Genomic DNA, 21661 nt, shown 5'->3' with positions numbered 1-21661 from the left:
CGTGGTTTAGTTCCTATAGTAGTTGGTATGCTTGTACTTACAGTATATAGGCCACTTATGCTAGACTTTCTTTCATCTCTTTTATTAGCTGGTCCATGGTCAACACTTATTATTAAAGCGATCACTACCTTTTTCATCGGCGCAACAACGTTGCATATTTACGCAGGTCTTGCGCATTCAATTGGAATTTTCTGAAATTCATATCTGAATTTATGTATATATTTATTATAACGTACGATTGCATTAATCGTGTCTCCCATTTTTTAATAATACTATAATTGTACATTACATAATAAATGCTGCTGTTGTTGCATTTGCATTATACTCTTTTATTTTTATAATTTTATATTCTAAATTTCACACATAATTTGAAAGTATCTCACATCAAATATTATATTTAGCAATAATCTTGCGAGCAATAATCTGTGTAGTACATTATATAGGAGAAGAGAAATGATTTTTTAAAATTGATATTATATTTTTCTTAAATATGAAATTTTTTTAAGAGGATAGGAATACCAAAGAAATATATAGATTTTTCTAGATATAATAATACTATGAAAAATACTTTTGCATCAGTGCATGTTACATGAATTTTTGGTCATATCACTGGACACTGATTTTTTTAATTCAGAATATATAGTATGAATATTTGTACTCAATTTTTTAAATAAAAGATATAAATAAATTTAAAATATAGAAATAATTATTTTTGAATTATAAATTTTATTAATAAAGCACTTATAATTTTTTTCTTATGATAGACTTGTTACTTTGATTCACATCTTCGTTTTATAAATATTCTTTTGAGAACAATGGCCGAATGCGATCTCTCATTTTAGTCTTTATTCTAGAGACTCCGCTCTATTACAGTTAATGGACGTTAGTGATTGCAGGTCTGTATATACATAAATATTTGTGGTGACAATCATTTTAGAATAGAGTTCGCTAATAACGAATCTTGATTCAAAACTAAGCCAAAGGTAACAGGAATAATCTATTTCTTTCTCTTTTGAGTATAAATCTTTTTGGAACAAACTAAACTCTATTGATTAATTTTGTTTAAAATATAACACAATGAAAATTAATCAAAGAGACTGTAGATTAAACATATTTGTAATTATTATATATATAATTTATTATCATTAAAATATTCTATACTATACTGGGTTATAAAGACAATTTTTTTTTGAAAAATAATAAATTTATTAATTTTGCTAATTCTTGAAAATATATAAATTATAAAAGCAGAGTATTTCCCCAGCTTAATATGTTAATATTTGATTCTCAAAGAGAGTTACACATTGGAATTTCCATTCTATCTACTCATTGGGAAATGTATTTATACATCTGCTAGAAATATAGAACTTTCCTTATTTTAATAACGTATGTAAATGGCGATTCCAATAAATCAATGATTCATAATGTAGCCAAGTTTTCTTAAGTATACATATATATATATGAATATGTCAAGTATGTATTTTCTCAAATATATAATTTAAGAATCTGCTCAGGGACATAACACGTCTATCTACAGACCTGACCTCCCTTTTATTTCACAGCACGTTGACAATGCTGGAATTCAAATTGATCATTGACTAATATATATTACGCACATTATATCAATAAACTCTCGTGAGGTGAAGGTTAACGAGAATGTGAGGGGTTTGTATAGCACAAATGAAAGTGAGACTTTTTATATAACGTCATTTTGTTTAGTATGTTTTTATGCGTATTTCAATCAATGTATAGAACGTGTATACATTATTTTCATTATATTATTTTTTTTCTGTATAAATAAAATATTTTTTCTATTTTTTTTAAATATGACAAATTTTTTGGGATAATTTTCTATAATTAAAAATTGTATTTATACGTATAAAAATCCAATATTATCGATTTCTACAACATGTTAACGAATAATCTGTCTTTACTGGACATTACGAAACAAGCTGATACTTTGCAGTTTTATAAATTTGTTTTGTCAAGTTAATCATGTATGACCTCTATCACGTAACTGAGAAGAACTTATCACGTGTAGATACAAGTTACTTGTTGTATACTTTCTCCTTATCTCAAAACTATGTGACGTTTATTTACGTAGGTGTAACGAGAAAAATTTAATGCCACGGGCGTCATCTGCATTTACGAGTTTGTTATTGTAAACAAGACATATAGGTATTCTTTATTTGTTAATTTTCAAAAAATTTAGAGTTACAAAATTTTACGAAAAATATATATTGCCCCTCCCTTAATTTTAGAAAATTTTATAATGAAAGCTAGTGCTATCGAAAAACATGATATCTATAAACATGATAAAAGTACGAAATCCAAGTATAAATTTATAATGTTGAAAAGTTGTTATTAATTATTAAACAAACAAACACGATTTATCTTATTTTCTTAAATATAATATTATTATTATTATTATTAGGCGTTAGGAACTCGAAAGCTCATTGCCGCAAATACCAAATCCCGCCACTGTTCCCATCCCTGAGCAAGATCCCTAAATATAATAAATTTTATTTAAATTATTTATTAGAATATTTTCTAATTAAATTTTTTATACACCTTAGCATATTTATTTATAGCTTTATTTGCAAATAGTACCTATCGCAAAAGATTATTCTATTATTTCATACAATTTTTTAATTAATTATTTCATGAGAATATTTACAAAAATCGATGTGTTTTACACGTGTACATATGCATAGGTATTTCAGGATTCTAATATTAATCCATAATACGTACGTAAAGGATTTTCTTGGTAAGAGTCATTTTTCTTCAGTTAACGGTTATTTTGACGCGTCACCAAAACAGGTTCCAAAGTTCACGTTTTGTCTATACGAACAAGTTGCTCCATATATTGGCGTACGTGATGTAACCCAGCGGGTCAAGACATTAGTGATCCGGCATCTCTTCATTTAACTCAATGACGCCCGAATACACGCGCCTGGATGGTCGTTTGCCAAACGATTACGTGAAAATAGGAAAAACAACCGTGGACTTTGGACGCATGATCCGCCAAGAAAAATGCGAGCCGGTTTCATCAAGCGTAATATATGCAATTTATGCTAATCAAATATGTATAGCATTGTCAATAGCATAGATTGTCAAGTTTGCGATAGCAGAGAATTAGATAAAAATTTGATTTAAAAAAAGACTTAAATCATTTCTGTTAATCGAAAGTTTGTATTATACAATATAGTAGAAGTAGACTATCAGTGAGATAGTTCTAGGAGTAATACTCAATTACTCATAGCAATAAAAGGTCAATGAAAGTAACTTCGCGGATAGAAGATAAGACTTTTTTTATTTTTTATGACCTTGCGAGAAGTTCACGTTAGTGAATTTTCATTGTTTGTGATTTTTACGATGCATATCTGGTTTCGAGGAAAGACGCATGTTCGCCCAACGCGCGCAAGTTTGTCGGACATTGTGGTAGAGGGGCTAACTGTTTCTTCATTGGCTCGTACACGGAGTTGTTCACTTGTGGGTTCTGGTCGATGCTGCTTAAAGCCACGGTGGAGCCAGACCTACTAGTCATCGGAGAGCCGAGAAGTACGCATCTATCGACTGATCGTATCTGCAAAGAACAGCGTCTATTCTCGTCCGGACGGACATACTTGCATCACCTCCATGACAGAACGTGTTCCCTGAAAGAAGAAGTTAAAGCTGAAGAATCGACGAGTCCACAAGTCTCGGAAAGCATCAGTTAAAATTTCTAACACTGGTTGGTTCAACGCCTACATCGATAGCACGTCGACAGCACATCGATCGGAGTTTCGTCGAAAAGGAGTAGGAACGGGAGGAAGAGAAATCACGATAGAAAAGGAGTATAAGAGCGATTACAACAGTGACCTCGGCTCAAAGCCTAGAATCTCGGAGTAGAAAAGCGGTCGGTGAGATCGGAGCTAGGTGCCGCTATTACTATGTAAATTTTCAGCGGGTGTATTTATTTGCGCGCGCGCACTGTCGCCAACGAGCAACGACATTAGCAGCAACGGCAACATTATCATTAATAGCAGCGAGTGAAACGGACACGGGCGAAAGGGAATCGCGCAGCACGCTGCAAAGTAGATATCTGGCCTTTTCTTTGACAGATCCCAAGGAAGCCCGCAAACTGGCTCCGGAAGTGAGGATAAAGCAAATTGGAATGAGGGAGGATTTGCTGTCTATAATACGGCACACGAGCAGCGATCACTTCTCGGAAGAGCTTTAGCCGGCGGCTTAACCAGGAAGTAGAAACGCGAGCAGCGGGATCAGCCAGGTTGAAGCGATAATTCGCAAGTAGAATATACGCGCGATAGAGTAGAAGCTGCTCTTGCTCGTTGGCGGTTTTTTTTTTATTTTGGAGCGACTAGCTCCCAACGTTCGGGCTTCCTTTTGCTCCGAGAATCCTCGGTGTTACTCCTCAAGAATTCCGTCGTCATTGAAAGGGAGAGAAACGGAAGGCCGAATATCCGGAAGACCGGTTGTTCTCCCTACGAGTTTCTCGGTTATGCCCTGGGTCGCCGCATGTTTTGATCTGTTGGCGACTCCGTTACTGGGTTACTGCCTCGCGGTCAGAAAACTGGCCCTGCAAGCCGGCCTCCTGCAGGAGAAAAAAAACGATCTCGCCGTGAGGCAGACGTCTAACACGGGGACATCCTTGAACGCTGACACCACAACCATCATGGCCCCTAACGCGGAAGAACAGCGTCAAGGTAATGTTTCGCGTGGGGTGAGTTGCTTGATGACGAGGGCTGTAAGGAGGTTGTGAGATGATTGCTTACGTAATATATATATCGTCTTCTTTTACGTCACTATTTTTGAACATTCGATTTCATGTTGAGGGTAAAAGTATCTACATACAATTAACATAACTGAGGTATCAAAGCTTTATATAGCAAATACATAATAAAATACATAATTTCGATACAAACCAGGTAAAGATTGTATGGTAGTATCTAGTTATATAATGTTTGAAAGAAATGAAAATAATCTTAAATAAACCCATAACAAAAGTCACAGTTTTAATAATGTCGTGTTATTATTGCATTATTTATCTTAAATTTATATTGTATATCCGAATTTATCAAAGTATTTATTAACAAAGAATAAGCGTGGTCTCAGAATAATTATCAATTCGACAACAATTTTATGTGTCTATTTTGTAATTGTCCTGTAAAAAAGTGCTGGCATAATTTCCTCGATAAATTGTCTGTAAATTGTGCAGTATAATTAACACATTTTAATAGCTTTACAGTAGCAGGTTTGGGTATCAAGTAGCTTTTATTGCAATTTATGCATGTGTATTTATACTATTTCCTGCTTATTATTACAATCAACGTTAACTGATTCGTTTAATAGTGTTTCAAACAAACGTTCACAGCATGAGACAGAAAAAGAGAAATTTGAAACTTATACATTTTTATTTTTAAAATATAAACACGCATATAATATATCATGTAGATAATATATTCTCTATAGACCTGTGAATTTTTCTTACATTGTATTAGAAGCCGGTTTAATGAAATTCAGAGGAAATGAAAAGTGAAAGGAAAACAACAACTCAAATATTGAGGTCGCCGTCTTCGCTATCGCAATGCCCGTCCTGTTCATCTTACATTTACGCTTCTTCATTCGTTATTTTCAGCGTGAAATTAGTAGCAGTAAATATTTCGTTCATTAAAATGTGGAAAATATGTGTAAGTTTATATTATATTGTTATTATATCTCCTGTGCACGAAAGAAGGTGGCTGGCTAAAATTATAAAGGATACAAATAAATGTATAAATACGATCCATTTAATCGTCATCATTTTCACTACCTTACATACAATGGTTTGGGCAAATCATCGACACGTGAACAGACAATTAGTATTTTGCTTTACGCAGTTCAGATTTTTTTTTCAAACTTATTAATGCATACTCAAGTACGCACAAGTATTATGCTATCAATGTGTGTTTCATTTTTAATACAACATCCGCACTTTTATTTGCGACAACGTTCTCTTCATATTATAAACGTCATTATTATACGCAGTGTTGGATTCTTACAATTCCGTTATGGAATATAATTTTGTGAAACAATTGATATAAAGTATCATAAAAGATGAAATTATATATAACAATTGTTATCACATCCTACTTGTTATCACATCCTGCTTCTTAACGTTTAATTTTTACACGTGCCATTATATTACTTCTAATTAAATTATTATCTAGTTTAAATAAAAAAATAAGCATGAGAATATATGTGTGTTGCGAAAAATATAAAATTTATACAAGATTTTCTTAATAAGAAAGTATTTTGTGTCGAGTATTTTGTGTCATGTAAAATATTGTATATACATTATTATATTAATTAAAAGGCGTACATAAATTGAAATACAAAATGTTTTTGTAAGAGAGAGAGATAAATGAAATACTAAAATTTATATAACAAATAATATATCTTTATACATTAAATTACGAGGAAAAGACATACCATCGAAAGATTTTTTTTCCTTCTAAAAGCTAAATATTATGTGTCTGTAAATATCATCTGCTGAGACGATAAATACCTATCTACACTGAAACTTCAATTTATCATTTTGGCATTGAAAATTATCATCACGTCAAGAACCAAATCGTATTCGTCTCTTATCTCCTAAGTTATACATGTAGAAGAAATTTCAGAACTCTTACAATTCTTACATTCGAGAAGTTTTTAATGAATATAAGAGAAATTATGAAAATAAGTGGGAAAAAATTAAATATTATATTTTATATAATAAATAATATTAATTCTCGTAAAATTTAATATACTAGAGAATCAAAATATTTCTATTAAAATAATATATATTTGGCATCGATTTGATAAGATTTTTATTGGTAAAGTTATTTCGAATTCTTCATATTTAATTTAATAATATTTTTTAAATATGAAATATTATAAGAAAAAAATGTCAAAAATTTATTAAACTTTTTAACACTATAAAATGATTGATTTCTTAATTTATTTAATATTATTTGTACAAATAAAAAATAAATACATTTTAGTCATATTATACGATATAAAAATATTAATTATAGAATGTTTTTCGACACACACACACACACCATATAAAAATAATAAATTATTTCATACGCTATGCATATAATAATTTAAAGTATAAATTTTTGCACTGATTAGATAATACAAATCTCAATACAGGATAGTTATTATGTACATGTATTATCACTTTGAATTTAGATATGGGACAAAAAGATAAGGTTATCATGAAATGCTTTAAGTTGAATAGATATAAGTGCTTCAAATTTTTGGAATTTTTTTTAAGCTATTACTATTTTCGTTCTCTTGTGTGAATTTTAACAATAATTAATAATAATCATTATTCAATAAAGTTGACAAATTATATTAGCTACATGTTTGTATAGTTTAGTCAATATAATTATGCATTCAAAATACAAATTCAAAAAATACACGATAGCGATAATATGCATTACATGTTTATAAAATTTAAAGGAAAAAAATTATTTTGTTTTTGCTAAAAATAATTGGAATTTTACTGCATTTAAAAGGTAAATTATTGTTGGCTTCGGTAACGCGTGGAGAAGCCGAAACAAAGCCAGTGCACACGCATTTATAAATCTAAATATAAAACTCATTCCTAGTGAGGCACGAGGCATTATATATATTTCATTGCCCACTCGTTCGACGTCATAGTATACATTAAATTCTACAAAGTTTATCTAAAATAATCTAATTTTAAGCCTTTTATCAAATATTTCTATCGATCGGTTTTACTAATTTTGAATTTTTATACGTCTACGACAAATACGGGCTAGATCATTTACACGCGCTTTATACATAAAATTGTTACTCACTTGCTATTTTAAAATTACTTACCTGCAATTTTAAAATTATCATAAAATTGATTGATTAGCAAAAATATGAAATGAGAGAAACTTTACGAGAGATTTTAAGAATGTATATTTTTAATATTTAATTATAAAATATTTATTAAAAATTATAAAGTGTTTTTTTTCTATATGTGTACATTTTAATTAATAAAATAATATATTTTTTATAAAAATTGCTTCTTATTTTTACAATAAATCTTTATATGTCTATGTTCTGCTCATACATTAAACGTTTGAATTGAGCTTTTTTGTCGTGCATTTATTGACTTTTTGCTCGATTTAATTACCATACGTTACTGATAAAAAAACTTATAATTTTCATGTTTTACGTATGTATAAAATATATTTTATCAGTATTTTAATTTCGGATCATTAAATCATTTTTTTTATAAACACGTGTAACATTTATCAGTGCAGAAAAATAGACTATCGTATTGCGAAAGTGTTCATTTGCACATAACAAAATGTATATTTCATAACACATGACGTGCTCATAAAGTACTTCGTACAAATAAGATTTTTTTTGCAAATATATGTGTAACGCATCATTAAAATTCAGGTTAATACATAATACATATTATTCTATGTTGTAGTTTGAATGTCCGTAACTTTTGTGTAAGTAGCTTATCCACTTCTGTAGTTGACACATGAATATTTTATGACCACTATTATTTTTAAAAGAAGCTTTTAACACTACGTTGTTGTCTCAGTCCAAAGTCATGTTATCGTATTGTATATACCATTCTCATGTTACTACTGCTTGCATCTGTATAAAGTACCACGCATCAGATATATTGCCAAAATATATATTCACACTGTAATAAAATGCCTCGTTCAAAGAAGCTCTGACTAATAACATTATATTTAGTTATTATCCTGTAATTCTCAAAAATTTTATTGACGACATTTCAAGACAAACATTGCAGATGGGAAAACATATTTTATAAATACATGTCATATTATTTTTTCCAGATGGATTTTTTAAAAAGTTAAAGTAGTTGAAAACAAAATATGATATTTTCATGCTTTGTGTGATTTATATAATGTTATAATATTACCAAAATAAGCACTGATACATATTTTAATATACTTAATTAAATTTTATCTTTATTGTTATAAATTACAGATACAAAAAATCGGAATAAATTTTTATACTTGCATATAAATAAGAGAAATATTTGAAAATTTACGTCATAGCTGCCATAAAATAATTTTTAGTTATTGTATTAAATGCGAGATGGTATATGCATAAATTGCCTAAGTGCAAAATAGAGTTTTGAATGCTTTATTGTCTACATTCTTAGACTCTGGCAAAGAGAAGGTCGCAGCAAGAATCTCAGGTCTATCATCAAAGTCATCGCACAAATTCGCGGGAGTCGTCATAGCCACTTGCGGTCTACCGGCTCGTGGAAAAAGCCAGATTGGACAGAGTCTTGCTCGCAGACTCATTTGGAATGGCGTAACTACAAAAGGTAAGTAAATATTTAATGGCTTAAGATAAATATTTATTAAACCCGTTCAATCCATAAAGATTTATTGTAATTATATGTTTTATTCTCGATTAAAAGATTAAATTAGGAAGAATTATAATATTCTATAAATTTTGTTTTAGTGTTTCGCGTGAGCGATTACCGACGGAAGCGATTCGAACCTCATATATCTCAAGAACTCTTCCGGCTGGATAATGCGGCAAATAATGCGTTAATAGCTCTCGCTCAGAGAGATACTATGCAGGATTGCGCAGCATGGCTTGCATCTGGAAATACTGTGGCAGTAAGTGCTAAAACGTTAAAAGTTTCTTCACTAGATTGCTACTGTAAAGAGATAACAATATCTTTAGTAAAGCTTCTTCTCTGTCATAACAGAGAATACCTACTGATCTATCTCTATCCTACTCAAGAACGTTCCTCTGATTACTTTTCTGTGCCTATAAGTAGTATCATAGGAAATTGCGTGACAATTGATTAGATGAAGCGTCACTGGGTGGCTTCACTTACAATAACGCACAGTTATTTTCCCTCCTTGTTTTAAGATCCTGGACGCTATGCTAATCACGCGAACACAACGCACGGAGATCTACGATTATTTCTCCGGCCAGCTTGGTTATCGCGTTCTCTTCATCGAATGCGTCTGCGATGATCCAGAAGTCCTGGAGTACAACCAACAGGAGATCGTAAGACATTGCGCCGACTATATAGGGGTAGACACTGCTTTGGCCGCGGAAGATCTGCGCTCAAAAATCGCTTTTTACGCTGGAATGTATGAACCTATGAACGATAGAACTTACCCCAGGATCAAAATTAATACTGCTACCATGGATATCGAAACCTGCAAAGTATCCGGTCACATTGAAACCAGCGTGCTTGGCTATCTTGGAGATATCAGCCTCAAACCTCACACTCTTTATTTCTCGAGGGTAAACAGTTCAAGTTTTTTTTATACTTTATGATAAATATTTTTATACACTATAATAATTGCCAAAAAATGGAATAATTATGTAATACTTTTGCTTCCATGGATATTCTTTTCAAAGATGCTACGCAGTTTGTGGGTTATCTTCGTGTCTTAATACATTATTAAATGTCAACGTTTCGTGAACATTGCAGTTTATTTTATCACGACGATGCAGTTTATTTTATCACGACGGGAAGCAATCTGATACTCTCCAATTCATCGCTTTTCAGCCTGATAAAATTACATGTCACGGAACGTCGACATTTAATAATAAATTAAAACAAAGAACTCGCAAATGCGTAGTTTCTTGGAATAATTATGTATTCCATGCTCATAATTATGTATTTTACCGCTATTGTCTATTTCATTTTCTATTTTACTTCGTTTTATAGTCTTTTATAGTTATACATTTTTGTATTGTATATTGCAGCATGGCGAAAGCGAGTACAACGTGGTTGGTAAAATCGGTGGCGATGCGGTATTGAGCACCAGAGGTGAACGTTATGCTCAAGCTTTATCAAACAAGTTCAACGCCATGCGTATTCCCGATCTTCGAATTCTCACCAGCCGCCTCCGTAGAACGATTGCAACGGTGCGTGGCATTGAAGCCCCTCGGGAACATATAGCCGCTTTAAATGAACTTCACGCGGGAGTGTGCGAGGGCCTCTCGTACGAAGAGATGCAGGAGCGTTATCCGCAGGTAATTACTATTTTTAAGTAAACTTAAGCAGAATATTGATTGTCTAAAAATAATCGAGCTTCGAATCATACATGATTTAGTTTGGGACAAAGTTCGAGCAATCAATATTTTATCGGAAATCTCTTCTAATCATGCGAGATAACCGTAACAATGTTATCATGTCTATTTATAATTTTACAACAGGAGTTCGCTTGGCGCGATCAAGATAAGCTGCGTTATCGCTATCCATGGGGCGAAAGTTACATCGACGCGATGCTACGTGTCGAGCCGGTGATTGCCGAGTTGCAGTGTTCTAACAATGTTCTCGTGGTGTCACATCAGGCGATATTACGCTGCATCATCGGATTCTTCCTTGATAAGAAACCCGAAGAGTTGCCCTACATGGAGGTGCCGCTGCACACGATAATTCGCATCACCAGCCAGGGTTACAATTACAAGCTCGAGTTTTTCAAGTTGCCGATCGAGTGTGTTAACACGACTCGTGTCAAGCCGCAGAACTGCAGCGGTGACCGTACTGCTGCGGATGCTCTGATAACCGTTCCTGCGCACTTCGACATACCGGATCCCTGGAGAAATCCCGGAAACGGGCTTACTCTTGTGCAGCAGCACTAAGGGAACTATGGAAGTTTGTTTTTAAAGTGACATAAATCAAATTTTGAAATATAAGTTTGATTCCTAAAAAGAAGTAATACAAAGCAATGGTCAATCGATATACGATTTTGCATATGGTATCAGAAAATTTTACAATAAAAGGAAATCAAATAAATAAGATAAAATGTTATTAATTTGTATAAATTTTAATTGTAATATATTTTTCTATTTAAAGGACTTATAAGATTTTTAAAAGTTGATTTATGTCATTGAAGCAAGGCGTTCTTCGTTTATATCAAGAATTAGCTCTATATTCACGGCACTATAAAAGATTATTTACTTACTTGTTTGTAATTCTGGGATTTATTAGTATTACAAAGGGAAATTAGATCACTGTCATTATTAATATTTTTATAATAGCAGTTACATGAAAAGTATCTTACAAAGGCATGATGATGATTGACTTAATTTACTTGCGATCGGAATAGATGTAATAGATGCAACAAATTAAAAAAAAATCTGATTTCAAAAGTTTTTTTTATATAATAGAGAAACGCACAGACTTTGAAATATAAAAATATCTTAGTTGGCAATATTTCGTGTACGTCCCGACCGACTTTGACGATAGGTCTATAAATATCCCGGTAGGATACCGATAATGTATATCTTTTTAATAGTTAGCAATTGGAAGCCCATGACTCGAGCCCTCTACGCATTGCGGGACTCATAGTTTTGTCAATAGTTTATAGCATTGTTCAATTCATAGTAGCTCATTTCATAGATTAAAGTATATTACCTGTCGTGCTAAGCATACGCACAGATTTGTATATAAAAGGGATGGGGATTTGATGTTGAAAATTGTTTGTGATAGAGAAATAGTAGCGCATAGAAATGGTCAATTGACGCTACGCATATATACCATCGTATCTTTTCGTATCTCAGCATTTAAAAAATTTTTTTCCTTCAAAATATGTTGCGAAACTCTTATTCCATGCTGTGATCGTTTTTATTAAATTTATGATCTCTTTTATTATCATTTTATTACTTGAGTGCCCCATCGAATTTACGATTACGTTGAAAAAAATAAAAAATAACGGAATATGTTCAAATATATATGCTAATTGAAAAATGTAATTATTGATTTTAAGAGATTATGCCTTAATTATCTGGCCTTCTATACGATACGATCAAAATAATGAAAAACTTATCTGGGTACTCTAAGACGTTATATTTTTATAAAAGATAGATAATTAGATGTAATTACAGGAATTATTTCCTTTATAACGACTAATTTATATTTTGACCATACAATATGTTTATAATTATTTGTAATTCTTAATAATCTACAAATTATTAATCAATATATCATTTTGCATATAAATAAATTATAGAGAAACTCTTTGCAACGAAATGGATGATCTAAAACAAATATCTTAACATTAAAATGACTTATCAGAGAAGACAGAAATTTTACTAGGTTATTAGTGACTGATGTCGTTATAAATTATGGTTTTCTGCAATAAAAAAAGAGAGCTTATTATCTCGAGTAATTTTCTGTGAAATAAATATTGTGATTTATACAATGATTTATATACAATGATTTAAACATACAATTGGTACACACTTTTATCTTTACTATTTTTTTGATCTTTGAAACAAATTTTTCTGTTACTTATATTTAGAAATTATATTTAAATTCAACATATTATTTTAGAAACTTATCAAAATATGTATTTTTAGCATATATAAAATGTAAATGTAAGACGCAGACATTTAACGATACATGCATTTTGAATATGATTTAAATCAACGGTTGTGTTAAATTTATGAATTCAAAGTCCTGCATGTATTATGATTTCCCGTGTAAAACATTATTCCGGCTAAACAAGTAAAACTTTGCGGAATAATATGTACACAAATTAATCTTTATCCTTACACGTCGTTGATTCATTGATACTTTACTGTATTTTATTAAAATAGTTTATTGCATAAACACGCATAATATTTATTTAGACGTAAACGCGAAGTTTTTCCAGATTTAATGCAATAATTAAGTTACAAATCTGATATTCGCGCTTCCGAGAATTAGTTTACTTGTTTAATAATTTACTTGCTAAAATAATTTACGTGTGCTAAGCATGTCTTCCTTTTGAATGAGAAGTCGATCTAGTCGATCTTCCGATGTTTGGACTGCTAAATATTTCGTAACTCTACACGTTTGAACGGCGAGAAGTGAATTATAATTTGTAATATGTATAATTATGTGGTTAAGATATATTATTCATAGTTTGTGAAAGCTTTAGAATTTTTTATTTGTACACTCTAAATAAATTTTTTTTACAAAGTTTGTCTTTTATATATTTCTTGTTTTAATCTCATTTTTTTATCAAATAAAAAATAAGAAAATAATTAAAAAATTTATTTTCTTTGATACAAATAATATATAAAATTATACCTAATACAATAAGTCAGAAAAAATTTTAAACCTATTAGGCACACGAAAAACTTAAGGCAGCAAGACGACAATAAGGAAATTAACATATTGGATTGGTTATTTATATTATATTTATATTATATTATTTATATTATTGGCCTTACGAACTCTACTGTGATTGGTCAATTCGCTTACTGATTACATTTTACTGCTTGAGCTTTTTTGTGTGCCATGGCTCTTAAAATAGATCTTTAGAAATTAATAGATCTTGTATTTAAAAAAATTAAGTACAAACTAAAAAAAAATTTAACCAGAAATTATAAGTTATAATATTAAAATTGTTTATTTAAAATTAATTTATTTATCTGGATTTATACAGTATGTTTTCCAATATATGGAATATATTATGTAAGATGGAAACTTTCAAGAATACTTATAAAAATATACGATTCCAAGGATTGTTTAAACTTGAAAATTTAAATTCTCGAAAATCAGAAATTATTAAAACATAATTAAATACAATGATGAATAAAATAATAACTTTAATAATTTCCATTGCAAAAATAAAACCTTTATTATTACTTTCCTTTATTTATGTTATAAGCAGGGGGAGATCACACTCATAGCTTTTTTTATTATTAAAGATCAATTATACTTTGATATATAGATATAAATACATAAAGATATACATATAGCTATGTAAAATAATTGAATAATCTGCAGAAATCTTTATAGAATAATCAGGCAAGTTATGACTAGCAAATCATTTCAATTTCACATTATGACTAGATAGTTTTTCATAAATACAAGAATTGTGACATTGGTTACTTCGCTAAACGAAAAATATTGATTATTTTTTTAGAGTTTTTATATATCTGAAACTAATTTGACAATATTACTGTAAAATTTTTTTAAAACAAAATTATGATTTATAAATTTTTGTCACGAATGACGAAGGTAATATCATTTTAAAGAGATATCGTATGAACATATTGTATATACCCTGGAATTTCATTTATATTAATTCCTTTATATATTGAAGAATATATTGAATTCGAGAATTTTCCTCACTCAATCTATTTCCATTCAAAGGTGTCATATTAAATACCCGATTTCATTAATTTTGATGTATAGTCTCTTTGTTTAACAGCCAAATGCAAATCCAAACTTTTCAACATTCTCGCTTGAATTTCATGTGTGTTAAACTCTCGTTTACGAAAATCATTAGCTAGAATTCCATCTTTTAAATGCAATGATTCGTTTTGTGAAAAATTGTCGAGTTCGATCATATTTAATGAGCAGGATTTGTCTCGCGATTCCTGTATGATGGTTCTCATAAATTCAAGGGCCATTCTTCGACAAGTATCGAAACCTAGTAATTGTATTCTTTTACTATGAATGGCATCTATGCGATGATTTTTCCAGCGCGTTCCTCGGTCTATTATTTTAGCGAGAGAACTGGGTGTCCCAGGTAGATCGTGAAACACTTTAGTAAGAATTTCTTTTGTTAGGTCTTCCTCACTACCAGATGCGTCTGTAAAACAATGAAAATATTTTAATAGCATAAATTTGACGGTTACGATCATAAAGATTATGAAAATAGGAAAGTAGAAAGACTTAAATATCAACTCATATATATACATTGTGGGAATATAAGACATTTTACCAAAATATTTATTTTGTATGCATTGCAATTTGTATTTTGGCTTTGAAAGATAAAAAGCAAATAAAAAAAAAACATTTAACAATTAAAAAGTAAATTTTTAATTTGTGTGTGCAAATTTTATTTAAAAAATTTTATCGTATATTCAGGATATTAAAATTCCCATAAATAACCAACATTTTTTAAACCAATAAAACATTTCTTATTCCATATATTATGCAAACAACAATTGGAAATTGATGTCATATTGCAATAATGCGATATGAGCTTCAATTGAAGCTCATGTCTGAATTTAATAAAATTGCTAAGACATCTTACAAAAATGGTTTTCATTTAATATACAGATTGATGTCGTTCCAGAATATAATTTTTATATTATGTGAAATTGAATTCCATGCTGAATCTTTCAAGACATCTGTAATAATTGATATAAGTCTTGTGGAAACCAACTCTAAACTCTTCTCTTGTTTCCAATGTCGACAATAGAGAAATAAATTTCTTTTATAAAAATGTCATTTTATTATGATAACCAATTATTCAGATAAATCATTTTGACATGATAGAAAAATCTTCAAGATTTGTCGCAGTATTTTAGACAAAGGAAATAAACTTTGATTAAAACTTTATGAAGGTCTAGAGTGCACGACATCTTTTTCTATTGCAGATTGTTACAAAAGTTGATATCGAGTGCTTGAGTTACGCAATGCTTGAAAGAAAGTTTGAAAACAACAGAAAAAGTTTTGCATTACTCAGATTGCTACCATCATCGATTTCTGCGACGTATGTGCCTTCCCTGATCTCTCGTTGTAATTCTAGGACTCTGGCTAAAGCCAACTGGAGATATTCTCTTGTATTTGGATCCTGCAGAAAGATGATACGCCTATGTATACTCGAATACACATTACATGGACCACGTACTTATGTTAAAGACATTTTTGCAACATTAATTATTTTATTTCTAAAACGTCAGATATCTTTATTTATTAATTGAAAATTATTTATTAAATAATTATTTATCTATCTCTTATACTTAATTAATTAATTAATAATTTAAAATGCAAAAGAGAATAAACTTTTACATTGTTAACAAAATGAAATATGCAAGAAAATTTTTTTATTTATACATTCCATATCAAAATTATATATTATATTGGTAATCACTCCATTAATCATATTTAACATAATAATAAGTTTAACTTACCGCGTATTGTTCAGAGTTTTTTATTCTTTTAGAGTCATTGCCAACGTCTTCTAAACAAGGTGCCTGAATACAATAATTGTATTAAAACAATTTCTTTTATAATTTTTTACAATTTTAAACATACACATATATCGCTGTTCTATTTTATTAGGAATGTTTATTTATAATAATATCGCGATCATTCTATATTAATTATTTTATAAAAGTATACACTGAGACAAAAATATATCCTAAATTTCAATAAATTTTATTCATTTGAATAGTACCAATTATATATTTATTAAACATAAAAATATATTTATTTGGCACAAAAAACATTAATTTGAATCATCAATTACTTCTTTTAATTAAGTACATATTTATTTATTGTAAGTAAATTTAGTTGGCAGTTTCAAATAAATATTTATTTAAATTTAGGCCATTTTTTTCTCAGTGTAGATATTATTTTTATTATAAATTTCTTACCGACGAGTATCTCTTCATTATGATTTGGCTCAGCGTTTGTTCATCTATAACTCAACGAATCGAAAAAATTGATTTTTTACGCCTTAGAAATTTTAATTTTTTGTGATTAATTGTAACGAATAAATTTCAGCTCAAAAAATCTGAAAATTTTATAAAACAATAATAATATTCAACGTTATTTTTAATTAAATTTTCGCGTTTTATTTCGCGTTTCATTTATATTAAAAAATCGTTATACAGAAGATTGGTTGTATATTGAAAAAATATACTAATTTTTAATAAATATTTGTTTTAAATAATACTTACATTTAGTAGATAAAATAAATGTAAACATGTATTTATATTTGAATTAACAATTTAATTAATTTTATTTAAGTATCATCTTTTAATAAAGTAAATATTTAATTAATATTATTGAAAAAATGTGCTATGCTATAGTAAATTTTTTTTTTCAATATATTCATTTTATTTAATTTAAAAATAAGACGAGAAAATAAAAACTGCTTAAATGTGTAATTATACAACTCAACTATGACAAATCAAGGAATTACGAGTAAAATAAGTATTTTAATGTTAATTCAATATACAACATAAAACTCACGTATATTAAAATAAACATTTTTATCTAAACATGAGGTCATTATCAATGTTGTAATAACCGATAATAATTAAAATGATACATAAAAGTCGCATAATAATTCGGAATATAAAAATCAAAATACAAGTCAGACCGTAATTAATAATATAACGATTCGAAGCAATAATAGAAAGCAATAATAGAAAGCTTATAGATGACCATCATTACAGTTCTCTCGTAAATCAACGTCAATAGTCGTCAATTTAAACGCAATGCTGTAATATAACGATAGTGGATCATAATCAATCTGCCAATAAACCGTGTATAACAAGAACAGATATTGTAACTGGTATAACACATCAAAACTCAGGCTTGCACAATCCTTGAACAGCGAATAATTAACATCACATTTTACGAAACTTGTAATTAAAACCGCTTTGCAACATAATATGTAATCAAAGTTGTAAATCATGTAATCGTTAGTACTTAAAATTATTTTGGCTTATAATCCTTTAATTGATTTCTTTAATTTATGTGATAATTTAATTTTATATGATATTATCTAAACTATCACGGGAAAATTTAGTATATGTCATAATAGCTATAGATTTTGCATTGTACGTTGATAATGCCTCGTAAATTATTTCAGATCATTGTGTATTAGCTGTATGTACAATATCCATTATATCCGAATATAAATGTTTTCGTGAGATTAAATGAAGTTAATTATGTTATTATTTTCCAATTTCAACATCTATTATATCAAATTCGTGAAAATACACCAGTCTGATATTATACAATATTATTTATAAATTCTTTCACTATACTATGCGACTTTGCTACAAGAATAAGCAGTCTAATAAATTATTAAATTTTTGTAAAACGATGACATTAGTACAAAATATGAAACACAGAATGAAGCTACTTAGCATCTATTTGATCGTTCTAATACGTCATCTGGAAGTGATATCTCATGTTACTTACGCGCTTCTGCCTTCAACTACAGACATGCACCTCTATAAGTTTATTCCTCAAGTTTGAATCAGTTATCCGTTGTATCAGCCTTGTTATTTGACGTTATCGAAGTATCAAGAGGTTCTCTCGCGCTCGCAAACACGGCTATGTGCCGCGCGTAAAGTTTCTTCATCAAACCCTTCCTCGTAAAAAAAAATCACCTTCTTTATGTCCTGTTTATCACGAAAAATACAGCATTATCGTTAACTATAAGTAGACTGTCAATGGACACGACCGTTGACTAACGTCGATAGTTCCGTACTACCAACCCCCTCATTTTCACAACCGTTGTTGAAGGGGGCCCAGGCGAGGGCGTCTGTCTACCTTCAATCCCCTTCGAAATCCAGCTGTTCAACCGTCGTGTAAAAAGTCTAACCAAACGAATGGCAGATGCAAGAACCCCCCTTTTCTCCTCTCTCTACCTACGCGTGCCCCGTTGAAGGGAAGGACGACGAGTGGCACGTGCGAACGAAAATACGTTGCACGCGTGTCGAGGAGTCTCGTATCGATTATTTTTACTCAACGTCCAAGTGATTTTTGCATGTGTACGATTCCCATAAAATTTATTCACGCTAAAGAGAAAACAACACAGTTTTTACATACAGTTATAATCTTTGTTAGTGCAGTTCAACCGCATAGAAAAGAAACACGTGGAAAATATTCTAATGTTGGCTCTTCCTACGAAATGTACACAATGCTCTTCTAACAATATACATATATACAAGTACAAGTACATATATAGTATAAACAATATACATATACATGTAACATATATACATATGTGTCCTCAAATCAATTTCTTTCTTGATGAAGAAACTTTATGAATCAGTAGTTTTAATACATCTCGTCTTTATAATGATATATAAAGGCGTGTAATCATCTCAGACATTATCTTGATTCTTGTTTCCTTTACTTAAAAATTATTTTTTTTAATACTATTTAAACATATTATTTTAGATACTTATTTATATTAGCTAATTAACAACAAGTAATATACATAATACATTAATTTAAATATAAATAATATTACAGTGAGAAGCTTCTTATAGTACAAAATTTTACTTAGTCTATAATATTTATATATTATAGACTAAGTAAAATTTTGCATCAATTTGCTCATATAGTGTCAATACATTATACTACAAACTTTCGAACGATAGAAGAAAACATTTCTATATGTAATGAGCATACTTTGAAAAAACTTATATAATTTATATATGCATCTATAAATACATAAGTAATACTAGCTACTTATACACAATTAAGTTGAGCTAAAGAGATTTCAAAATGAGTTTTGTTTTATGTCATCTGTTTCACGTTTTTATTCTCATGAAACACTTGTAGATCTAATTTAGTTCGGTGAACCAATTACCAGCATAAAAGAGATAATAAAACGAATACTTATCAGCTCGTTGTACTTCTTACTTTTTAATCTCTTTTTTACGACCCATTTATTTCTCGTGTCAAAGAACAAATTCAGTTTTCGTTGCTTATACGATTTTATTAAATTTATAAAAAGATTAATGTTATTTTTGAAAAACTTCCTAATTTCTTAATTATTAAATTGTCTAATCTCATTGAAAAATAATTTATAACTTTTCTTAATCCTCTATATTCAATTTAATTCATATCAATCTTCAAAGAAAAGTTTGACGATGTGAAAAGTATATTAGTCGCTTGAAAGAACTCTTTCGGCAAAAAGGATTGCAGTAAATTTGTAAATGCTATTTAAAGAAAAGTACGTATCTGAAAAGGTACATAGAGTAAAACATACGTATATTCTCAAATTGATATTCTTATAAACAAAACGATTACATGTGGGCATTCATAATCTTTAAAATGATTATGAAAATATTTATTCGAATAAAATTGTGAAATCTGTCTGCATTTCTTTTAATCTGTGTAATGGAAAATCTGCAGCATTACTGTAGGGCGATTATCTTGATGAAATTTTAATTATTTGTTTGATGCTCCATTATTATCAGCAGTGATAGTTTCGCGACCTGCATTACAATTTACATTGATACCTGCTTATACTTCACTCTGCTTATATTTCAAATTACTTATGAAAGCGATTTTCGGTCACCACGGGAGGCTTACTTTCTATACTGCCCATTTCAAATACTCCGGTTGAATTAAACTCTTGTGTTCGTCTTCGAGTGGTGGAAGAGCTGGTCTCGTTAATGCGCCGACTTTTTTGTAAAAAAATATTTCCCTGTGTAATACTGCTTTCCGTTCTATTTCTACCGTAGACAGTGGAACCAGGTAGACAGCAACATAAATATTTATTAAATCTATGGTAGAAGGACAGGAATAATAATTAAAAAACATATCTTCATATTATCTTTAAAAAATAGAATTTTTCGATAGTAAATTTTTCAAATTCATATTTGTGCTCTTTATATAAATAGAATATATTTTTGCACACACACATACACACATATATATTTATATGTATATATAAAGATCATATATATATTTTACGAACAGAAAAAAGTTATACTGAAGAGAAAATGTGTAAACAATCTTCTCGTACAAAAGTTTGCAGAAGGATTTGCATTTTGACGAGTTCTTAGTAAGTATTGCAATGATGAAAAAATTATTACATATTCTTTTGTGAACATAAATTGGTTTAGCTAATGAGATTACTTCAGAATTGAAAATTGTAAGATT

General features: G+C 29.7%; 3 protein-coding genes across 3 annotated transcripts in view; 2 read left to right on the top strand and 1 right to left on the bottom strand.

The window, feature by feature from the left end:
* LOC108756707 (transmembrane protein 147) overlaps positions 1-293 on the top strand; it is a 4837-nt gene extending 4544 nt beyond the window's left edge. The window contains exon 5 of the mRNA XM_018500719.1: positions 5-293. Within this exon, the coding sequence (XP_018356221.1) occupies positions 5-195 (191 nt within the window). The 3' untranslated portion in view covers positions 196-293. The remainder of the gene's footprint in view (positions 1-4) is intronic.
* A 3098-nt stretch (positions 294-3391) lies between these two features.
* On the top strand, positions 3392-11796 carry LOC108756922 (6-phosphofructo-2-kinase/fructose-2,6-bisphosphatase-like). The gene is made up of 6 exons (XM_018501103.1): positions 3392-4706; positions 9194-9361; positions 9502-9662; positions 9922-10305; positions 10774-11043; positions 11227-11796. Exons 1-6 carry the CDS (start codon positions 4502-4504, stop codon positions 11653-11655), a joined length of 1617 nt encoding a protein of 538 aa, XP_018356605.1. The 5' UTR covers positions 3392-4501; the 3' UTR covers positions 11656-11796.
* Positions 11797-15105: 3309 nt separating this feature from the next.
* Positions 15106-21661, bottom strand: part of LOC108756718 (neuropeptide CCHamide-2 receptor-like) — a 10161-nt gene continuing 3605 nt past the window's right edge. The window contains 6 exon segments of the mRNA XM_018500733.1: positions 15106-15602; positions 16423-16462; positions 16464-16592; positions 16933-16995; positions 17398-17441; positions 21056-21282. Of these exon segments, the coding sequence (XP_018356235.1) occupies positions 15169-15602; positions 16423-16462; positions 16464-16592; positions 16933-16995; positions 17398-17441; positions 21056-21282 (937 nt within the window). The 3' untranslated portion in view covers positions 15106-15168.

The sequence above is a fragment of the Trachymyrmex septentrionalis genome, unplaced genomic scaffold (genome assembly GCF_001594115.1).
Source record: "Trachymyrmex septentrionalis isolate Tsep2-gDNA-1 unplaced genomic scaffold, Tsep1.0 scaffold13, whole genome shotgun sequence".
In the NCBI taxonomy this organism is placed as follows: domain Eukaryota; kingdom Metazoa; phylum Arthropoda; class Insecta; order Hymenoptera; family Formicidae; genus Trachymyrmex; species Trachymyrmex septentrionalis.
This window is presented reverse-complemented; position numbering and strand designations above follow the sequence as displayed.

Bases quoted from the DNA above. Each gene is read 5' to 3' on its own strand.
- LOC108756922 (XM_018501103.1), top strand. From the start codon at position 4,502: ATGCCCTGGGTCGCCGCATGTTTTGATCTGTTGGCGACTCCGTTACTG. The intron at 10,306-10,773 runs GTAAACAGTTCA...TGTATATTGCAG, and splicing joins ACACTCTTTATTTCTCGAGG to CATGGCGAAAGCGAGTACAA. The intron at 11,044-11,226 runs GTAATTACTATT...ATTTTACAACAG, and splicing joins TGCAGGAGCGTTATCCGCAG to GAGTTCGCTTGGCGCGATCA.